Genomic DNA, 19,007 nt, shown 5'->3' on the forward strand with positions numbered 1-19,007 from the left:
TTTGTGAAAAACCTACAGCTAACATCAATACTCAATAGTGAAAGACTGAAAGCTTTCCCCCTAAAATCAGGAACAGGACACCAGTGCCTCTTTTCACTACTTTTACTCAACACTGTACTGGAAGTTCTAGCCAGAGCAATTAGGCAAGGAAATAAAAGACATCCAAATTGAAAATGAAGAAATAAAATTCTCTTTTCAGAGATGACATGATCTAATATTTACAAAATCCTAAAGAATCCACAAAATGAGCTATTAGAGCTAATAAATATATTAATCTCTGTTTTGTATTCTTTGTGAGTGCCTCAGCCTGCAGAAGCTTTGGAAAAATATAGCAAACATTACCAGCACACTCCTGATTTGTCTCATTTTTCTTTTCTTTGTTGGAGAAGGGAAAGACAAGTAGAAGATACAGAGGAAGAGTAAATGAATCAAACAAACGTTATCTTGACTGGTTGTATTCCTACAAATCAACTATAATTTCTTATTTATTTCCCTAAGCAGGTAACAGCAAAGCCCTGAAAACCAAAAGGAATTGGGCTCTTGTTTTCAGAAGCAGCAATGTATGGGTGATATGAGGACAGAGTATCCTACTCCATAGCCAGGCTTGTACAGATGGTGGCAGCTATCCAAGGAGAAGCAAGGAAGCTGAGACCCTGGGACCTGCTATAAGAAAGGAGGGAAAAACTTAAGAACTTACTGAATGTTGTAGGGCACAGTACTAGGATTGAGTACCCCATACATAGTGAAGCCTTTATAGAGAGGGTTCCTGAAGTCTGGTTTCCTCTGAACCAAGAAAGGCCACACAGAATGTGTTTTCTCATAGACTCTGTTAGAAAAGAAAAACAAGCCAAAAAATTAAAAGCAGTAAGCAAGTAATCTCAATAGTCCTGTTGAACTGATAAGCAGCAAATTTTACTAATAAGTAACCCAGCTCAAGAAAGGACGACAGGATATGACAGAAGAAAAATAAGTGGATAAAAAGTGTTGATGGAGTAACAAATTATCTGGGCTTCAATTTATCCATCTTTAAAATAAATGAGAGGTTAGAAAGAGTTCCATATTGGAGAACAGGAGATTCTAAGTCCAGTCTCTGTGTGGAATAGCTGTGTGATCTTAAGAAAATCCCGAGTTTTTTTCTGGGCCTATTTCCTCACCGTTAAATGTGACCTCTAAGTTATCTTCCAAATCAAGGATTTTATGAACTAATGACTTTTCTGGTTTTAAAAATTCTGGAATTGCTTTTACAAGTCTGGTAAGTTAAGTGATAGGTTCTATGGGGTGAATTTCTGGCTCTTCTATATTTCATTTTACTTAAAGCCAGCTACTTCTCCCTTCAGAAGGTTTAAGACAGTGAAAGACAATTGGAAATTTATACTAGAAAATGTCATGAGTTATCCCAGGTGGGCAACTAAAGATTATGGCATTTATATTACAAAATTGATTCTTATACTTTAGTTCAGACCATGGGGAGGCTGCTTAACCAGTAAGCAAGTCCCTTAGTTAACACCTCAAAATACATGAGATCCACTGGTTCCCAAAGAGAGTTACTGTATAACCACCCATGAGAAGGTCATTTGCACACACACCATGTCAAAGGAAGCTAAAGGAGAACTGAAGAGTGATATAAGTGGTAAGACCTAAAATTGTGGTCTTGTAACTTTTGCAATTGTCAGAGCATTTCAGTGAGGCCAAAGGCTTTGTATATCCATCTTTCTCATTTGCTGTTGGTTTATAACAGAAAAAAAAATATTGCGTTGGTAAGGTAACTAATTTGTTGAGTATTTACTATGTGTTCAAACACTATTCCAGACTCTTTACCTAAAATACCTCCTTAAATTTTCCCAATAAAACCTTGTGAGATATTTTAGCCCAAAATTACTAATGAGAAAATGAGACTAAATATTAATTTGCTCAAGGTCACATAGCTAGTAGGTGACAGAGCCAAAGTTTGAACCCAAGTCTGCCTGATTCTAAAGCCCATCCTTTTCTGTTCATGAATGAATGACACTTCTGCTTATTTTAAGTAATCACTATTTTAAAATATGTTAAAATGTTCAACTGTTATGTTTTTTAAATGGATATTCAGATTTGTGTGAAAAATACCACATATATTGACCAATTTTAAGAGAAGGAAAAAGATTATGGAAAAGATTCTGGGTTTTAATGTGTAGGTAAACAAAGACAGAATGAATATCTTAAAAGAATTTGGGGAGAAAGTGACAAAGATCTAGTTGTAAAGACAGAGAGAGAGAGACATGCATGGCATCAAGAGAAACTACCAAGTAAGTACAAATGTTGAAACAGAAAGACTCATTATTGTTCTCTATGTTGACAGGAAAACCAAATCACAGAGAAGTAACTTCATCTTGCTATGCTATAAAGGGGCCTGAGGGTTGGGCTAACTACTAACTCAGCCAACAGCTGTGAAATAGGAGTGAGTTGTGAAACAGCTACTTTCCTATTTCTTTTTCTCTGTCTCTAACATAATGAAAATACTGTTCATAGGAGCTCTACCTTGTCAATTTTGAAAAGTACTTATGTCTCATATATTGCCAAGCTGTTAGTTTAAGTGAGGGGTGCAAACTCAACTGCCTACTAGAACTAGGCAGATAACATTAGAAATGGGCTAAGAATAAACTATAGAGAATGGTAAGAACTGCAGTCAACAAGAGTGAGTTTGCCTCATCCAAATGGAACAGCTACTATTCAGCTCTAGCTGTTTATTATCATGAGAAAATAGTCTAGTGTTGCCAGAGCTCCTGATTTTTCAGAATATTTAGAAAAAACATCCTAAAATAACTGGATTTTAATGTGAAATCTACTGATATTTAAATGTTAGCAACTAGGCATAAGAATGACACAATGGACTTTGGGAACTCAGAGGGAAAGGGTAGGAAGGGGGTGAGGGATAAAAGACTACAAATTGGGTTCAGTGTATACTGCTCAGGAGATGGGTGAACCAAAGTCTCACAAATCACCACTAAAGAACTCATTCATGTAACCAAATATCACCTGTTCCTCAAAAACCTACGGAAATAAACAAAAATGTCGGCAATGAATTAGGAGTTTTAAAAAATACTCCACAGATTAAACAAACCACGCCTGTTGGGTTGGGTTCGGCCTATGAGCTGCTAGTTTGTAATCTCTGATATGAGTGAGAAAGGACTGTAGATAATGACTACTCATACCTGCACAGCAATTAATTATTTGCAAAGGCCTTGTACATCCATTATTTTACTGGATCCTCATGACTGCTCTAAAAAGTAGGCATTATTATCCCTATTTTACAGATGAGATATCTTAGGGTTCTGAGAGATCTCTGTGCAAACATTGAGTGCTTTATGCTTCAAAAGTTCTTTTTATTATTGTTATCTCCTCCCCTTTCTTGACTGCTATGCCAAATTCAGGGTGGTAGGTACATTCTTTTTGCACTGACCCCCTTCTCCCTGTTCAGTGTCTTCTCACAAAGTAAATTCACCTTAGATCTTCCCGATCCTTCTGGCAGTTACCAAGGAAGTTTCCAAACTGGCAGGAGAAAACATGGTCATGAATCTCCAGCAGGAAGTTTTCATTAAACTCAAAGGCACAGGGAAACTGTTCCATTAATTGCCAGATACAGTCTAGGAACTGGGTGAAGATAGGGGACACTTCTTTAGAGTCCCCATCGAGGTGGCCACACCTGAGAGATGAAAATAAAGGTAAAGAAAGACACTAGTTAGCATTAAGGATTACACTGTTGGGAATAGGCTGTAAGAGGGTCATCTTTTGTCTCTGTTGGTAGTGGCAAGGAAACACCTCATACCAAAATGCCAGCCAGAATCTCAAAGCTAGTCAATCCCAGCAGACCTCTTAGCTGCTGGTGTCCTTCACTGTCATCCATACTGTAAACCCTTTGGTCATCTAGTCTATTTTTTTATACACCCTCTTTCCAATAGAACTTTCTGCAATGATGGAAAATTTCTACAGTTGTGTTGTCCAATATAGCAGCCACTAACTGTTAAGCACTTGAAATGTGGATACTGTGACTGAGGAACTGAATTTTTAATTGTATTTAATTTTAATTAATTTAAATAGCTACATTTAGCTCTATGTGAGCAACGACCACATCTATATTGTTTACTGCATAGTGCCTGGCACAAAATAGGTATTAAAGAAACATTTATTAAGTACATGAATGAAACCTCATCCCAGAACTGTTTAATATTTCCTCCCCACAATGTTTTCTTTACCAACCCTATCATCGACTGAAACACTATTCCACTGGAAACGAACACGGCACTCTCAGTTTCTACACTGAATGTTCTCTACCTTCTGATATAATTACAACCTGGCTCACAAGGATACCACCTTTCCTTGGGGTCAAATAAAAATGGAGAATGCTGATCATTCCACTTTCCACATACCATAATTCTAAAACAAAGCAGAGGTGGGTTTAGCTTTCTCCTTGCACCTACTGCTGCTTCTAAGCTACTATTCTTTTCATGCCCTTAAGAACACTTCCTTTATGGGTCATGCTATTTAGCTTATTTACCTTCTCCTTCCACAATGCTGTCTTCTAGAATCTCTGTGTCACTTCCGTACATTCTCTGAATAATCTGATGGTCTTAAGCTTTTGTGTTGATGTAGATGACTTACACTAGCTCAACAGATTCCTTAACTAACGCAAATCAAATTACCTTCACTGATCTTTACCTCTACTCCAGCCTTTTGAATCCACTGGCCACAGGCTGGCTAGTAGTTCTTACTCCATCTTTGAAATCTTAATCACAATATCCCACTCTGAACACCATATATTATATTTCCAAAGGCTGCTCATCTTCTTAACTCCTGCAGACCTCATCTCAGGACATCTCCACATGCTAGATTCCTGTTGGCTTCTCCTTTTTCTTATCAAGCCTAAATTCCATGATCTGCCCTATTAACTACTCTCTCCCCATTTTGTTCAACTTTCTGGTCTTTCTTGTAATTATTTTCCTTCTAAATCCAACCACAGATCAGCCTGAAAAGCTATGTTCTCTGCTTCCACATCCTGACTGATTAATAATGCTCAAGAAAATTATAAAATCATACAAATTCACACCATTCAAATTGAGTCTCCACATTCAGCTGTGTTTTAACTGCTCTCAAATAATCTTTGTGTAGGTCCTTAACAACATTTTCTCATTACCTTTACAGCTCATACAAATTTTCAACTACCTTGTCAAACCCCTAATCCATTTCATATCTTCCTTCACTCCAGTGCCACTGAAAAATATCAAGGCCATTAAGTAGAAAAAAAAATTTCTAACTTCTGCCTCTAATATTCACATATAGCACCTTTTCTGCCTGTCTTTCCACCTAATCTCCATGGAAAAGGTGTTCTTCATTATAGCTCAAGCTAATCTTTCATTTGGACTGGAACTTTCACCGATTTGCCCAGAAGTCTTACTCTACCAAAAACTCACTGTTTTGGCATATCTTCCACCTTATCTTCTTTAATGTTTCTTTCTTCTCAGCATAAGAAACTGCTCAAATATCTCCTGTCTTGAAATACACTTCCTCAGACCCAAACCCGACCCCTTCTCTTCTACCCCCTTGAGAGCCAACGTTCTTGGAAAGAGATTTATATACTCACATTCCACTTCTTCATCCCTCACTCATGCCTCCATTCACAAACATTTGGCTTCTGCTTTCACCACTTTGCTCAACCAGTTATCACTAAAGATCATTAAAACCTGCATATTGCCAAAGTCGATTCTTGGGTTATTCTGAGGCATATAACACTGCTGACTACTCCCTTGAGATTCTCCTCTCTTATGTTTCTTCTTTCCTATCCTTAGATTTATTCTTATCTCACTAATCACTCTTTCACAGTCAACTTCATGGACTTCATTCTTCACTAGACTTTCAGGTGTCAGTATTATCCAAGGCTCTGTCCCACCCCTTGGCTCTTCTTCCTCTATATACAATTTTTTGAGTTACCTTATCTGAATCCACGGTTTAAACTACCAATTATATGCAGATAACTCTTAAACGTCTATACCACCTCTCTATCCAACCCAGAACTAGTGAGCTCCAGATTACTACTGAATAGTCTCCCTACTGGATATCTTCTCCTGGATGCCCCATGCCAAGTAAGTCCCAAACTGAAGCCATCTTCCCCACCAAACCTGCCCTGTATTATCCTATATCCTCTATCTCAATAAACCCAGCTACCTCAGGCAGAAACCTTTGAGTTTTATTGGACTTTTTCTCCCATCTTCTGGTGAGTTCTACTTCCTGAATACCCTTGTATCTATATCATTGCTTCTGTCTTTTTTTCAGGCCCTCATCAATTCTGGTAGCCTACTAATTCAGCCCCTTGCCACCAATTTCAATCTTCTACATGCTGTCAGAGGGATATTTGTAAAATATAGATCTGAACATCATGTCACTGCCTTGTTCAAAGTCCTCCAATATAGCTTTACTATGTACACAAAACACTCAAATCTTTCAGCTTAAAAAAAAAAAACAAAAAAAACAAAAAAAAACAAAACAAAACAGGGCTCTGAATGATCTTCTCCTCACTGGCTCGGCTTCCCTGGCCTCATTTCCTCTATTCTCCCTACACACCCTTTGACCCAGCCACACTGAATTGCTTGCAGCTCCTCAAACACGTAATCCTGTTTAATGCCTTTATGGTTTCAAACACATCAGGGCTAGAATGCTTTCTCCCTTTCTAAATAACATCTACTCATACTTTAAATCTCAGTTAAAATGTCACCTATTACAGGAAGCCTTCTTTGCCCCAGAATGGATAAACGTCCTTTGTTTATGTTTTCCTCTGTCTTAAGCACTTATCATACTACACCGTCATCACTGATTTTTCTTTTCTTTCAAAGAAGAGATAGGAACTATATCTGATTCAGCTCTGTCTTCTCAATACCTAACATAATGACTGGTCCAATGTTTGTGGGTGAAGGAAGAATAAATAAACGGACCCAAATGGCTAGAGAGTGGCAACCAAATGAAATTAAATTAATGCATATCAATGGGGGAAAATAAGACCTGAATTATAATCTCCTTGGGGTAAAACTCAATTTTTTTTTTTTTTTGAGATGGAGTTTCAGTCTTGTCACCCAGGCTGGAGTGCAATGGCATGGCCTCAGCTCACTGCAACCTCCGCCTCCCGGGTTCAAGTGATTCTCCTACCTCTGCCTCCCAAGGAGTCAGGATTATAGGCACCTGCCACCATGTCTGGCTAATTTCTGTATTTTTAGTAGAGAAGGGGTTTCACCATATTGGCCAGGCTGGTCTCGAACTCCTGACCTCAGGCGATTTGCCCGCCTTGGCCTCCCAAAGTGCTAGGATCACAGGTATGAGCCACTGCACCCGGCCAAATCTCAAATTTTATTTGCCTTTGGAATCAGCTTAGTGTCTGATATAATATACAGCACATTGTTAGGCATTTGACAAATATTTATCGATTGTTCTGATAACACAGGTAAAGCCTTAGTGAGGCAGTTTGGTTTATAGCAGCCCTTGTCCTCACCCCTTAAAAAAGAACAAATCTGCACCTTTTATCTTACAAAAGGTTAAAAGGTGCATTGTCTTGATATTAGTCCCTCTGAATGACCTCATCATTCCCTTGTTCTTCCTGTTAAATTTCTATTCATTTCCAAAAATTCATCCTCAAATGCTGTGTACTCCTGGAAGCCTACCCTGACCTCTTCGTGCAATGTTAAGCACTTTTCCTTCTGTAGCCTGTGATGCCTTGTTCTTCCTTGAAATATTTAACAATTTGATATAATTACTTGTACTCCTTGAAAACAGGGATAATATTCTGGTTACTTTTGTCACCTTAGTGCTCTAGCATAGTATCTAGAATACTTGTTTCTTGATGAAAAGAGATTTATGCCATGTTCAACTTCCTCTTCCTTCCTTTACATGTACATACTGAGGTTTTGATATACTTCACCCTAATGAACTATCCTCAGCCCCTTCCTTCAAAATGAGTATATTTTTACCTTTGGGAAAACTTGTGGCCCATGGATATCCATTCCTTCTCTATCAAGATCTTCATTTTATAGAAAAGAAAGTGTTTGCATTAGGAAAATCATAAAATGAATTAACCATACACACAAGAATGTCAAAACACTTTGCTGAAATAGTTGAACTGATCATAAAATAGTTAATTTCCTAAATGATAAATAAGTAAGTAACTTAGATTTCATTCATAAGCCTATACAGGGTGCCTTCAAATTTCAGATGCTCTCAGACATATCCAGAGTCAAATTTCCTTTGGCTTTCACATGTGTGACAAGCCACTGAGCCATAACTAAATGCAATCCTGATAAGCACGATATTAAATTCAAACTTTGAAAAACAGAAATCCAAAGGCAGCTCTTAGCTTTATACCAGTAACAAAACCATTTTTAACCATTTAAAAAAAAAAAAATTCTAGCCAGGCATGGTGGCTTACACCTGTAATCCCAGCATTTTGGGAGGCCGAGGAGGGCAGATCACATGAGGCCAGGAGTTTGAGACCAGCCTGGCCAATGTGGTAAACCCAGTCACTACTAAAAATACAAAAATTAGCCAAGCATGGTGGTGCACATCTGTAATCCCAGCTACTTGGGAGGCTATGGCACAAGAATCACTTGAACCCAGGAGGCGGAGGTTGCAGTGAGTCAATATCGCACCACTGCACTCCAGCCTGGGTGACAGAGTAAGACTACTTCAAAACAAAAAAACAAAACAAAACAAAAAAAAGCTTTCCAAAGAAATGAGAATAAACCACTATGGTGAGTTCTGTTTCTTAGAAAGATCAACTAAGAGGCTTTAGATTCAGCACTAGAAAACAATCATAAGTCTGACATTCAAACAGCTGACATGTTAAAGATGATGAGCCCCTTGGACAGTCTATTTGACAGTCATCCATTAAGCTCTGCAAACTTTTTGAGCTTTTCCTACTCTGTACAGTAGTCTACTACATATAACTTACCTTCTGATAGGTAAGAAGTATGTTGAACATACAAAAGAAAGTATACAGATAGTACACACCTAAATTTAATGAAAAGAAGCTAAATTGGAAAAGCTATTTTTGTAGACTTAGAGCTAACTCTGGCAAAAAAAATATTGTTTGACAGTTATTTTTTATTTTGTCGCAATCTGTCTCTTACACAAAGTAAAATATAGTAGCGTGCTCTCTTACCATGAGTCCTTTGAATGTCCTATAAAATGGATCTAGGAGGATGCTAGCCACTGAGCAGACTTGTGCTGTGCGGTCCCATCCATCAGAACAATGGACTAAGACACTGGCCTTTTCTACCTTCACTGCCTGTGAAGACAAGAGGCAAAAAAGTACCACAAGCAACCTTTGCACAGCTTGTTGGATTAAAGAGTTGCCAAATACAGTCCCTAAAGCACAGAGAACCTGGTCTTATGGGCTACATTAATTTTTTCTCATAACATTAACATCCTCTATGGGGAATGAAAAGGAAAACAATGGAGTTCAAGAGAAGGAGAGCTTACCACATAGGAAAAGAATATCAAAACTAACCCATAATGCAGGGCAAAAAGAAAGATGAGGGGAGTTCTAAATTCACTAAACTTCTGAAGAAACCAAGGATCAATTCTCAGAGGAATAGGGGAACTGGAGGAAGAATTCACACTCAAAAACACAGACAGCTCTGCATTCTAGTCCCAGATCTGACAACAATCTCCTCTAGCTGTTTTAGTGTTACTAACACAAATGCTTTCAACTTAAGATGGAGGTGCTTGCCTGTCTTAGGTCACTTTAACAAGTGATTGTATAAACACAATCAGAATGATGTAAAGATCTGGGCAGTTATTTAACCTGGGAAATTTTGGCAATGGTACATATTGACCACTCATTTATTCATTCTAACAATTTTGTGCCTCTATGTGCCAGGTATTAGAAATACAAAGACTCAGTTTCTGCTTTCAAGGAACCCACAAACTAGTCAGGGTGACCGAAAATAAATAAATAATTAAAATACAATGGAAAAACTACTGGTAATATACAGTAATGTGTAGTAACAATATTCTTTTGCAGGAGCCAGGGAAGCTTGACCCTTGAAGAAAGAGCTGGATTTCCTTAGGTGAAGAAGGACATTAATTCACCCATTCATTCATCCACACACCTAGCCAATAATTACTGAGTGACTGTACAAGAGGCACTATGATGTGCATTGGGAATACAAAAGAGACAAACACTTAAATGCATGACTGCAAACCAATGAAAAATAAAAGGGGAAAATCCATGCCAGGTATAATAAAGGCACAAAAGATAACCAGCAAGGAGGAGACAACTAAGGTGGGTCTGGAAAGATGAATAAGAATTTACCAGATGGACCAGGAGGAAAGGACATTCCAGGCTGGGGAATGATGTAACAGCGTGTACATTGCAAGGAGGCATGACATAGAGGAAGAACAATTAATGGCTCAGGCTAAGCTGGAAGTGAGAGAATAAGGAGAGATAGAGCCAGCTAGGAGGACAAGGGTCAGACCAATCAAGTATACATTTTATCTGATGGCAATAGGGAGTTGGAAGCAGAGGAGTGCCATGATCAGATGTACATCTTTGAAAGATCACTGTGGTGGCAGTAAGGAGAATGGATTGAGAAGACATGAGTTTGGATACAGGAAGACCAGTTAGGGAGCTACTAAAATCGTGGAAGTCCATATAGGCCTGAGGTAAGGTAGTAGCAGTGGAGCTGAAAAACAGAAGAAGGATTTTAATTATGAACATTTTAACAGGACAGAGTGAGAGACTAGTCATGGGATGAAAGAAAAGGAAAAGTTAAAGATAACTCTGAAATGTGTGGTTTAGCAACCAGGTGGATGGTAGTGCCATTAGACTAAATAACGAACACAAAAGCAAGTTTTAGGTAGTAGTGGTGGTATGTAAGAAGATTTATGTTTTGGCCATGGTGAGTTTGAGGTAGTTCGGGAACATCTAATGGAAAGTCCAGTGAGACAACTGGATATGTGGGTTTGAAGTTCAGGAGAGGGAAAGATCCGAACCAGAGTATAGATTTCACCACTATCTGAATAGAGATAGTAGTATACACTGTGTGCATAGTTGACGCTGCCCAGGCAGAGACCAAATGTGACAAAAGAAAAGACCTTAAAAAGCAGTGACCCTTAAAGGGCAAGCAGAGGAAGGAGGATTATTATAGGAGTCAGCCTGTTCAAAAAAGCCCAAAAGGTAAAAAGAGAGCCAGGAGGGAATAGTTGGATAAAAGTCAGGACTACAAAAAGGGTTCAAAGTGAAAAGGAGTGAACTGTGCCAAACGCAACAGAGAGGTCAAAATAGAGTGAAGACTAACAAGTGACTCTTAGATATGACAAGTCAAAGGTCATAAGACCTCTGGAAGAGCAATAGTAATTATATGAAAATTGGATCACAGTGGGCTGAAAGGTGAAGGGAGATGAAGTACTAATAGGAAAGACTAACTACTTTTCAGAAGGCTCCAACCAAGAGGAAAGAGGGCAATAACCAGAAGATTGAAAAAGTACTTTTTCTTTAGGAATGAGAAAATATTTGAGCATACTACTGAGAGAAGAAGCCAGTCGAAAAGAATAGGTTGAAAATGTAAGACAAAGAGGGTTTAACTGACAGAGTTGGTTCCTTAAAGTAGGAAGAGATGGAATTTCAAATATAGGTAGAGTGAGTATCCTTACACAGAAGATGGGGCACTATGTCCGCTGAGATAGCAAAGAAGTCGATAAGGATAATAGCGAGAAGAGGTATTATATACATTTTTCCATGAAGGACATGTTTCAATATGTGCTTACAGAGAGGGGAGTTACCATGGTGTAGCCAGTTTGAAAGCAAGGTACAAGGAATATCTGCTTGGTGAAACAGGACTGGGAGCCAACCGAAAACACATAAAATAACTGTTCAGCTCAGCTAAGACTATAAGGCATAAACCTGTGATAGTACCAACTAACATATCTATGGGATACATCTATTTGCAGCAATGCTTAGAGGTCAGGGTGTAAGAGCAGAGAATGACCGTGGCTAGCAGGGCAGGTAGAGTGGAAGGATAAGAGACAAGGTGAAATGGATGAAGTGCTACACCACCCGGTCTTGGTATATAGGGAAGAAAAAAGAAGTTTGGAAAAAGAGGAGTTAAAAGTACAGAGGTTTCCATGAGATAGAAGAACTATGCTAGCTGGATTAAGAATGTGAAAGCTGGAATTATAAAAAGTCCAAAGAATTCTAAGTGTAGAATGTTTGATAAGTTGTACATTGACACTCAAATCTCTTCAGATGACGGGAAGAACCAGGATGGAAAAGAAGATGGCAAGGCTGTTCCCAACATCCTTAATGGAGGGGGAAGAGTAACTAGAAGGTGTAGAGGATGGTATAGCTAAATGAAATAGATCTGAAAGGAGGGGGAGGCTTTTGTAAGGAGCAAGGAGAATAGTGAAACTGCCCTGGGCCATGTGGTTCATATGATGTGGGACAATGAGTAATCTTTGTAATAGGGGTACAAGAAAAAATCGTATTCCTAGAAAGGTAATCAGGTTTCAGGTAAAAAAGGAGTTAAAGAGATCTGGAAAAAAGTTTTTCAACCTTTTTGACTTCTCAATTAAGCAGACACCTCAGGTAGTAGCAGAACATGATGGCAGCAACCATGTTCTTTGTTTAGGGCTCCAAACAGAGTCAAAAGTCACTGGTGGACAGAAAATGATACTGGATTTCACTAATGATTAAAGAAATACAAATTAAAACATGATACAAAATATATCACCTATCACATTGGCAAAGATCAAAAAGATTGATGATAACCATTGCTGCCAAAATGGAGAAATAGGCACTGTTGGTAGGAATGGAAACTGGTATTACCTACTTGGAGGGCAATTTGGCCACATCTATTAAAATCTGAAATATTCATACTCTTTGACTCAGAAAATCCACTTCTATAAAGATATATGTTTAAGAATATTTGGTGCAGCAATATCTGCATTAGCGAAAAATTAGAAACAACTAAGTTACCACAATTGAATATAACATAGTTGCTGAAAAGAATGACGTAGTACTGACTGAACTGTCTTAAGAAATGCTCATTAAATAGTATAAGTATAAAAGGTCAATTAAAGAACAGTATGGGCCGGGCGTGGTAGCTTACGCCTGTAATCCCAGCACTTTGGGAGGCCAAGGCTGGTGGATCACCTGAGGTCAGGAGTTCGAGACCAGCCTGGCCAACATGGCAAAACCCCGTCTCTGCTAAAAATACAAAAATTAGTCAGGCGTGGTGGCATGCTCCTATAATCTCAGCTACTCAGGAGGCTGAGGCAGAAGAATCCCTTGAATCCAGTAGGCGGAGGTTGCAGTGAACCGAGATCGTGCCACTGCACTCCAGCCTGGGCAACAAGAGCAAAACTCTGTCTCAAAAAAAAAAAAAAAAAAAAAAAAAGAGTATGCACAGTATGAGCTCATTTTCACAAAGTATTAATATGTGTAACTCTATATGTTGAAAAATTCTACAGCAGCACTGTCCAATATGGTAGTAACCAGCCACCTATAGCTACTTAAATTTGAATTTGTTAAAACTAAATAAAATCATAAATTCAGTTCCTCAGTCTCACTAGCCACATTTCAAGTGCTCAATTTCCACATGTAGTGGTACTGTATTAGACAGTACAGATACAGAATATTTCCATCATCACAAAAAGTTCAAATGGACAGTGCTGACTGAAGGACATAAACATTAAACTACTATCAGTGATGTGTATGCACTGTGGTACAAACTATGGGGAATGTTTACATTTTATGTTATATATTTCTGAAATGTTTACTTCTTTGATAATGTACATATATTGCTTTTGTAATGAGAAAATAGGTAAATAAAATAAACATTTAAAAAAGAGAGAGAAAAAGAAGTAACATAGTATGTTAGAGAACAGCAAGAGGTCCACTACAGCCAAGCTGGGGCGACATTGTGAAAGACTCTGAATGTCAAGCTTATGGGGTCTTATTGGCAATAGAATTGATAACCAGTGGAGGATTTTGAGTTTAAAGTGACATGATCAGACATGTTCAAGAAAAATAACTTTAGTAGCAATTTGGTTCCCGAACTAAAGAGTAACTACTAGAGACAAGTAAAGCAGTTAAGAGGTTATTACACTGTGAACAATGGATTGTGGCTATCTTAACTAGAGAAATAGCAGTGGAGACTGGGAAGAAAGGACAGATTTGAGAAACACTTTTGAAGCAGAACACATGGGACTTGGCAATAGCCAGATGGAGGAGAAGAGGTAGAGTTCAAGGCTGACTGAAGTTCTCAAGCTTGGGATATTGGATAGGTGGTAACAGAGATAGGGAACACAGAAACACTGTGCAATCCAAGCCTATCTTTTTGGTTCATTCATTTTAATTCAACCAATATTTATAAGGCTGTACTGTCTATCAAATCTCCCTCTTATCCATCCTCACTCTCTTTGGTCTAATAAATTTGGTTTCAGAAAGGGACTATAGATATATGGATGTAGAATCTATGAAAAAGGAACAGAACAAAGAATAGTTAGAATAGTGGGCTTGAAACAACTGACAGGGTAACATAGTGAACATCAATAACAATGAAAAGTGCAGGCAACAGGATTAGGAAAGCAAAAAGCATTAGGGCTTGGATATTTAAGGCAGTTCATTATATACAATCTTCAAACCTTTTAAGCCAGAAGCTATATATAACATTGCCTTCAACTGAGAAAATTATAGCAGATGTATGAAAAGTCATTGTCTCCTTTGCTTTTACCAAATAATGGGGGTGGGATGAAGAGGTAGAGTACTCATGTAGAAATACATAAAAACAAAACGTCAAAATGAGAAAATATACACTGAATTTTGTTTTTGTTTTTTGTAAGAAAACAAACCACTTAACAAAGGCTACAGAGCCTAGGGTCCTAGAGATCAGAAAATAAATGAGTCAGCATAAATACAGGGTGACAAAGCCTGCCTAGACTGCATTTGGAGGCAGATCTATACAAAGAAGTTTAAAAAAATAGGTCTTTGTACTCAGAGTTCTGAAAACTCATAGATACATAAGCTCTGCATTTATTTCACACCCACCCTTGTACTTAATACCTTAGAATCAACACAAAAATATATCACAGAATAACTGAGCTAGAGATCAATTATTATCAATTATCAATTAGAGATCACCTAAGAGTTTTTAATGTGAAGTCCAGGGGTCTGTGGACCCCCTGAAATTGAGGTTCATTTTCTGTATGTATCATCATATGTTCATTTTTCCAGTGGGGGAGAGGGTTAATCATATTCCCAAAGAATTCTGTGGCCGCCTAAAAGTTACATCATTAGATTATAGTTCAACCACCTTGTTTAAAGATGGAGACACTGAGACCCAGAGAAGAAAAGAGACTTGCCCAAGGGCACACAGTGAATTAGTGGCAGAGCTGAATCTAGAAACTAGATTTCTTTTCAATATTCTTTCCACCATGGCACACTACTACTTCAATATATCCCATAATTAAAGTCAGTGCAAATTTTAAAAGTCCTGATTATTACCTTTGTAATGAAAATTCCAGCATCCATAATAGCTTTAATGTGTCTTAACCACCCTGAGCTCTCCAGGCCGCTAAGAAATTCACTCATTGTTGGAGTTTTCAATTCACAAACTAAGGTAGAAAAGGAAGCAGAGATTGAAATTCACAATCAACTCAGTTTATTCATTAAGGGGAGAAAGTGGATCTCCATATCGTAAGTGAGGAAGCTGAGGCAGAAAGGTTAAATGATTAGTTAGAAACCACACAGTGAGTCAGGGACAGAACTAGGTCTAAAGCCTACCAGATCTCCTCGCCTGGGCCTCTGCTCTATCACGCTGTAAAACCCACTCTCAAGCCCTTAGAAATCTCTCAAGAAGAGAGCCAGAAGACTGAATTAGCATCTACAGGAAAACACACCTCCTCTGATTAGAAAACATATTTGATCCCTATCCTAATCCCACCCACTTATGCTAACTCTGAAGGCCCTCAGCATCTGTCTCTACTCCCACACCCCCATCTACTCCCTGTAGCCCTGTTCTGTCAACAGGTTGAAAAAAAAAATACCAGTTAATTTGTATGCACTTTGCAATAATTATCCAGCAGAGGGAAATCTTTTGCCTTAAAAATCTGTAAAACAAAGTCCTCTTCCATAAAATATTCTGGGGCAAAAAAGAAAGGAGTAAGAGACCTAAGGAAGAGGGACATTAATATTTTAAAAGGGATGCAGACTGAGCAGATGAGATCTGGCAAGGGTGATGTAAAGGAGAGGTCATGGCAGACTACGCAAGTACAAAGTTGAAGAAAGAAGAGGAAGAATGGGGAGTTCACTAAAGAAGGCAGGTTTTCACTATCTCTGCCTGAGTTGACATAGAACATCATGGAATCCTGGGTAGTGGTTTTAGGAGAAATGCTCTACACCCAAGAGTCTTGTAAGGCCCCAATCCCACCTTGCCCCCTTTCTGACCCTAATCATTTTGTAGTCGATAACAGATCACCAAAACTGTCTGATATCAACTTTATTCTTTTGAGGTCTAAATTCAACTTCATCAGCACAGTGATGAAATCAGACTGAATCCTTATACCAAATTAAAGAAGATAATTTCTTACCTTAAGGATGATAAAATGAATCCCAAATTTATTTAATACTTCTGCTGGTTTGCCTATCCCTGAAAATCAACCTCTGTATTTCCACAGAGAGGAATAATTTTCATACCAACTAGACCCAGATGAACTTTATTGAATTATGAAACTGCACATCTTAGTCCCTTTTCCAGATCAACACTGCTATAATTCAGTACTATTTAAGCTAGATTTGTACAATAGTTAAACACCTAACCACTTATTGACTCTGCTCACCTGCTTGCTTTTATATTCCACCCCAAATCAGGCATGCTTTCTGCTTACATAATAATGCAAAGCTATGGCCGCTTGCCTAGCCAAGGTGAAATCCCTGTACCTTCCAAGAGTTTCTGCAGACTGCTCCGCATTACATGGATGTTCTCAATGCCCATGAATCTGAAGCGAATGTTGGCATAGTTGTCTTCATTTTCATACCCCTTCCCAGCTGCTCGGTTGGCCATGGCATTCAACTGCAATAGCAGAGGACATAATAGAGCAGATAGGCCAGATGATGAAAGAATGGAGTTCATCAATCTCAATGCCTCATTCTGAACCGTTTAAAATCCTACCCAATTAAAAAGAAGTTAAATCAGATGAGATACATTCTGGAATGGAGAGAATTTCACTAGTTTTTACATCAGGTACTTTTAGTAACAGACTCATATAGGGGAAAAATAGGGAGATACAGTGTTTTGTTTCATTATGAAAACCTTTCTTAAGAGAGAAAAGTTATGGCAGCTATGAGGATATCTGATCTAAAAAACTGAAATAATAATTTTGAGCTGCCTACCACAAATGTTTTCTCAGCTGAAAGGGTTTTATACTGAGAAACATGCAAAAGTTCAAAAATATTTACAACTGAGAAGCTCTAGAAAGAAGCCTAAGAACTTCAGGATGAATTAATTTTATTTATTTATTTAAGAGACAGTGTCTCACTCTGTCATTAAGGCTGGAGTGCAGCAGCACAATCACAGAGTTCACTGCAGCCTTGAACTCCTGGGCTCAGGCAATCCTTCTGCCTCAGCCTCCTGAACAGCTAAGACTACAGGCACGCACCACCATGCCTGGCTAATTTTTTTTACAAAAAATGTTTTTTGTAAAGACAGTCTCGCTGTTCCCCACACTGGCCTTGAACTCTTGGACTCATGTAATCCTCTTGCCTTGGCTTCCCAAAGTGCTGGGATTACAGGCATAAGCCACCACATACAGCCCAATTAAATAGCTATTCTAGAAAAATGTCTAAAATGTGACTGCATGAGATAAATGACTTTTACTCACTGACAAAATTGAAATGGAGACATCACCAACTGTTTTAACACTATGTTCAGTTTGTGGTAATCAGAAAATCTCTAGGTCATATGAAGAATGCTGGGTGGGGTAGGGAGTAAATGAGACTTGTGGAAATATGAATATAATAACTAGAAGGCAGCCAAGATACTGTCTATGATAATGACCATCTTACTAATTAAGTGATTTTCTGTTTTCTGGGCCTATTTTCTCATCTCCCAATATTGTGCATTTCAGAAGGCAGGAGGAGCATGTATGTGGACAGGGTATAATTTTTGTATTAAAAGAATACAAAAACCTCAAGGCACAAACTATTCAAGTTAGAACATGCAGAGGGAAAAAAGTCAGTGTGCTAAACATATTCTGTTTACAATGCAAGACATCTGTTAAAAGGGGAAATGTGATGGTAATTTTGATCTTTTATCACATTGATAGTGTTACTGAGCTTTCATTAAATTAATGACAAATGTCAAAGGAACACCTGTGGAAGCATAAGCAATAGTCACCTAGTAGCAAGGATGTTTGTTATGAGTGATGCTTCAGCAAAAATAATAATAATAATAATAATTACAGTAGTCACTACCCAGGCCTGGGTAGGCCACCTAATGCAGATAACTAGCTACCTCATACCAGTATTCACTCTTTAAAAATATGTCTGGCAGATCTGAGTAACAGATACCTATTTAATGTTCAGGTGGCAAACTGAGAGGAAAATGGAGAGACAAAAATGGAACCTGTTAAAAGGGGCTTTTTGGTGTTGGATTTGAACAAATGGCACCAACCCTTTTGTTTCTTCAAAAGCTTGGTGTAGTTCTCTTTACTATTTTAAGATTATTTAATCTTTAAAGATGCAGACACGATTAAACTCTTTCCAATTGCAGAATGTCAGATGTAATATTTATTGTAATGTAATATTTATTGAGCTCCTAATATATGCCTGACACTGTGCTAAATCCTTTACGTACATTATCTCACTTAATCCTCATTACAGCCTCTCAAAATGGGTGCTATATTATCCCCATAAGAAAACAGGCTCAGAGAGATGAACCAATTTGCCCAAGATGATATGGATAAAGGCTGAAAGCAGGATTTGACCTCAGGTTTGA

The 19,007-nt window shown here is 38.2% G+C and overlaps 2 protein-coding genes across 3 annotated transcripts in view; one reads left to right on the plus strand and one right to left on the minus strand.

Annotated features, from left to right (window-relative positions):
• LOC107971125 (uncharacterized) overlaps positions 1–19,007 on the plus strand; it is a 178,804-nt gene that overhangs the window by 118,022 nt on the left and 41,775 nt on the right. The window lies entirely within an intron of this gene.
• MTMR8 (myotubularin related protein 8) overlaps positions 1–19,007 on the minus strand; it is a 129,724-nt gene that overhangs the window by 62,348 nt on the left and 48,369 nt on the right. For both annotated transcript variants that reach the window (XM_521093.5, XM_063804943.1), the window contains 6 exons: positions 16,952–17,084; positions 15,518–15,627; positions 9,173–9,298; positions 7,986–8,035; positions 3,479–3,679; positions 698–826 (listed from right to left, as the gene is read on the minus strand). In XM_521093.5, coding sequence (XP_521093.2) covers positions 698–826; positions 3,479–3,679; positions 7,986–8,035; positions 9,173–9,298; positions 15,518–15,627; positions 16,952–17,084 — 749 coding nt within the window. The remainder of the gene's footprint in view (positions 1–697; positions 827–3,478; positions 3,680–7,985; positions 8,036–9,172; positions 9,299–15,517; positions 15,628–16,951; positions 17,085–19,007) is intronic.

Source organism: Pan troglodytes, chromosome X, assembly GCF_028858775.2.
Source record: "Pan troglodytes isolate AG18354 chromosome X, NHGRI_mPanTro3-v2.0_pri, whole genome shotgun sequence".
Taxonomy (NCBI): domain Eukaryota; kingdom Metazoa; phylum Chordata; class Mammalia; order Primates; family Hominidae; genus Pan; species Pan troglodytes.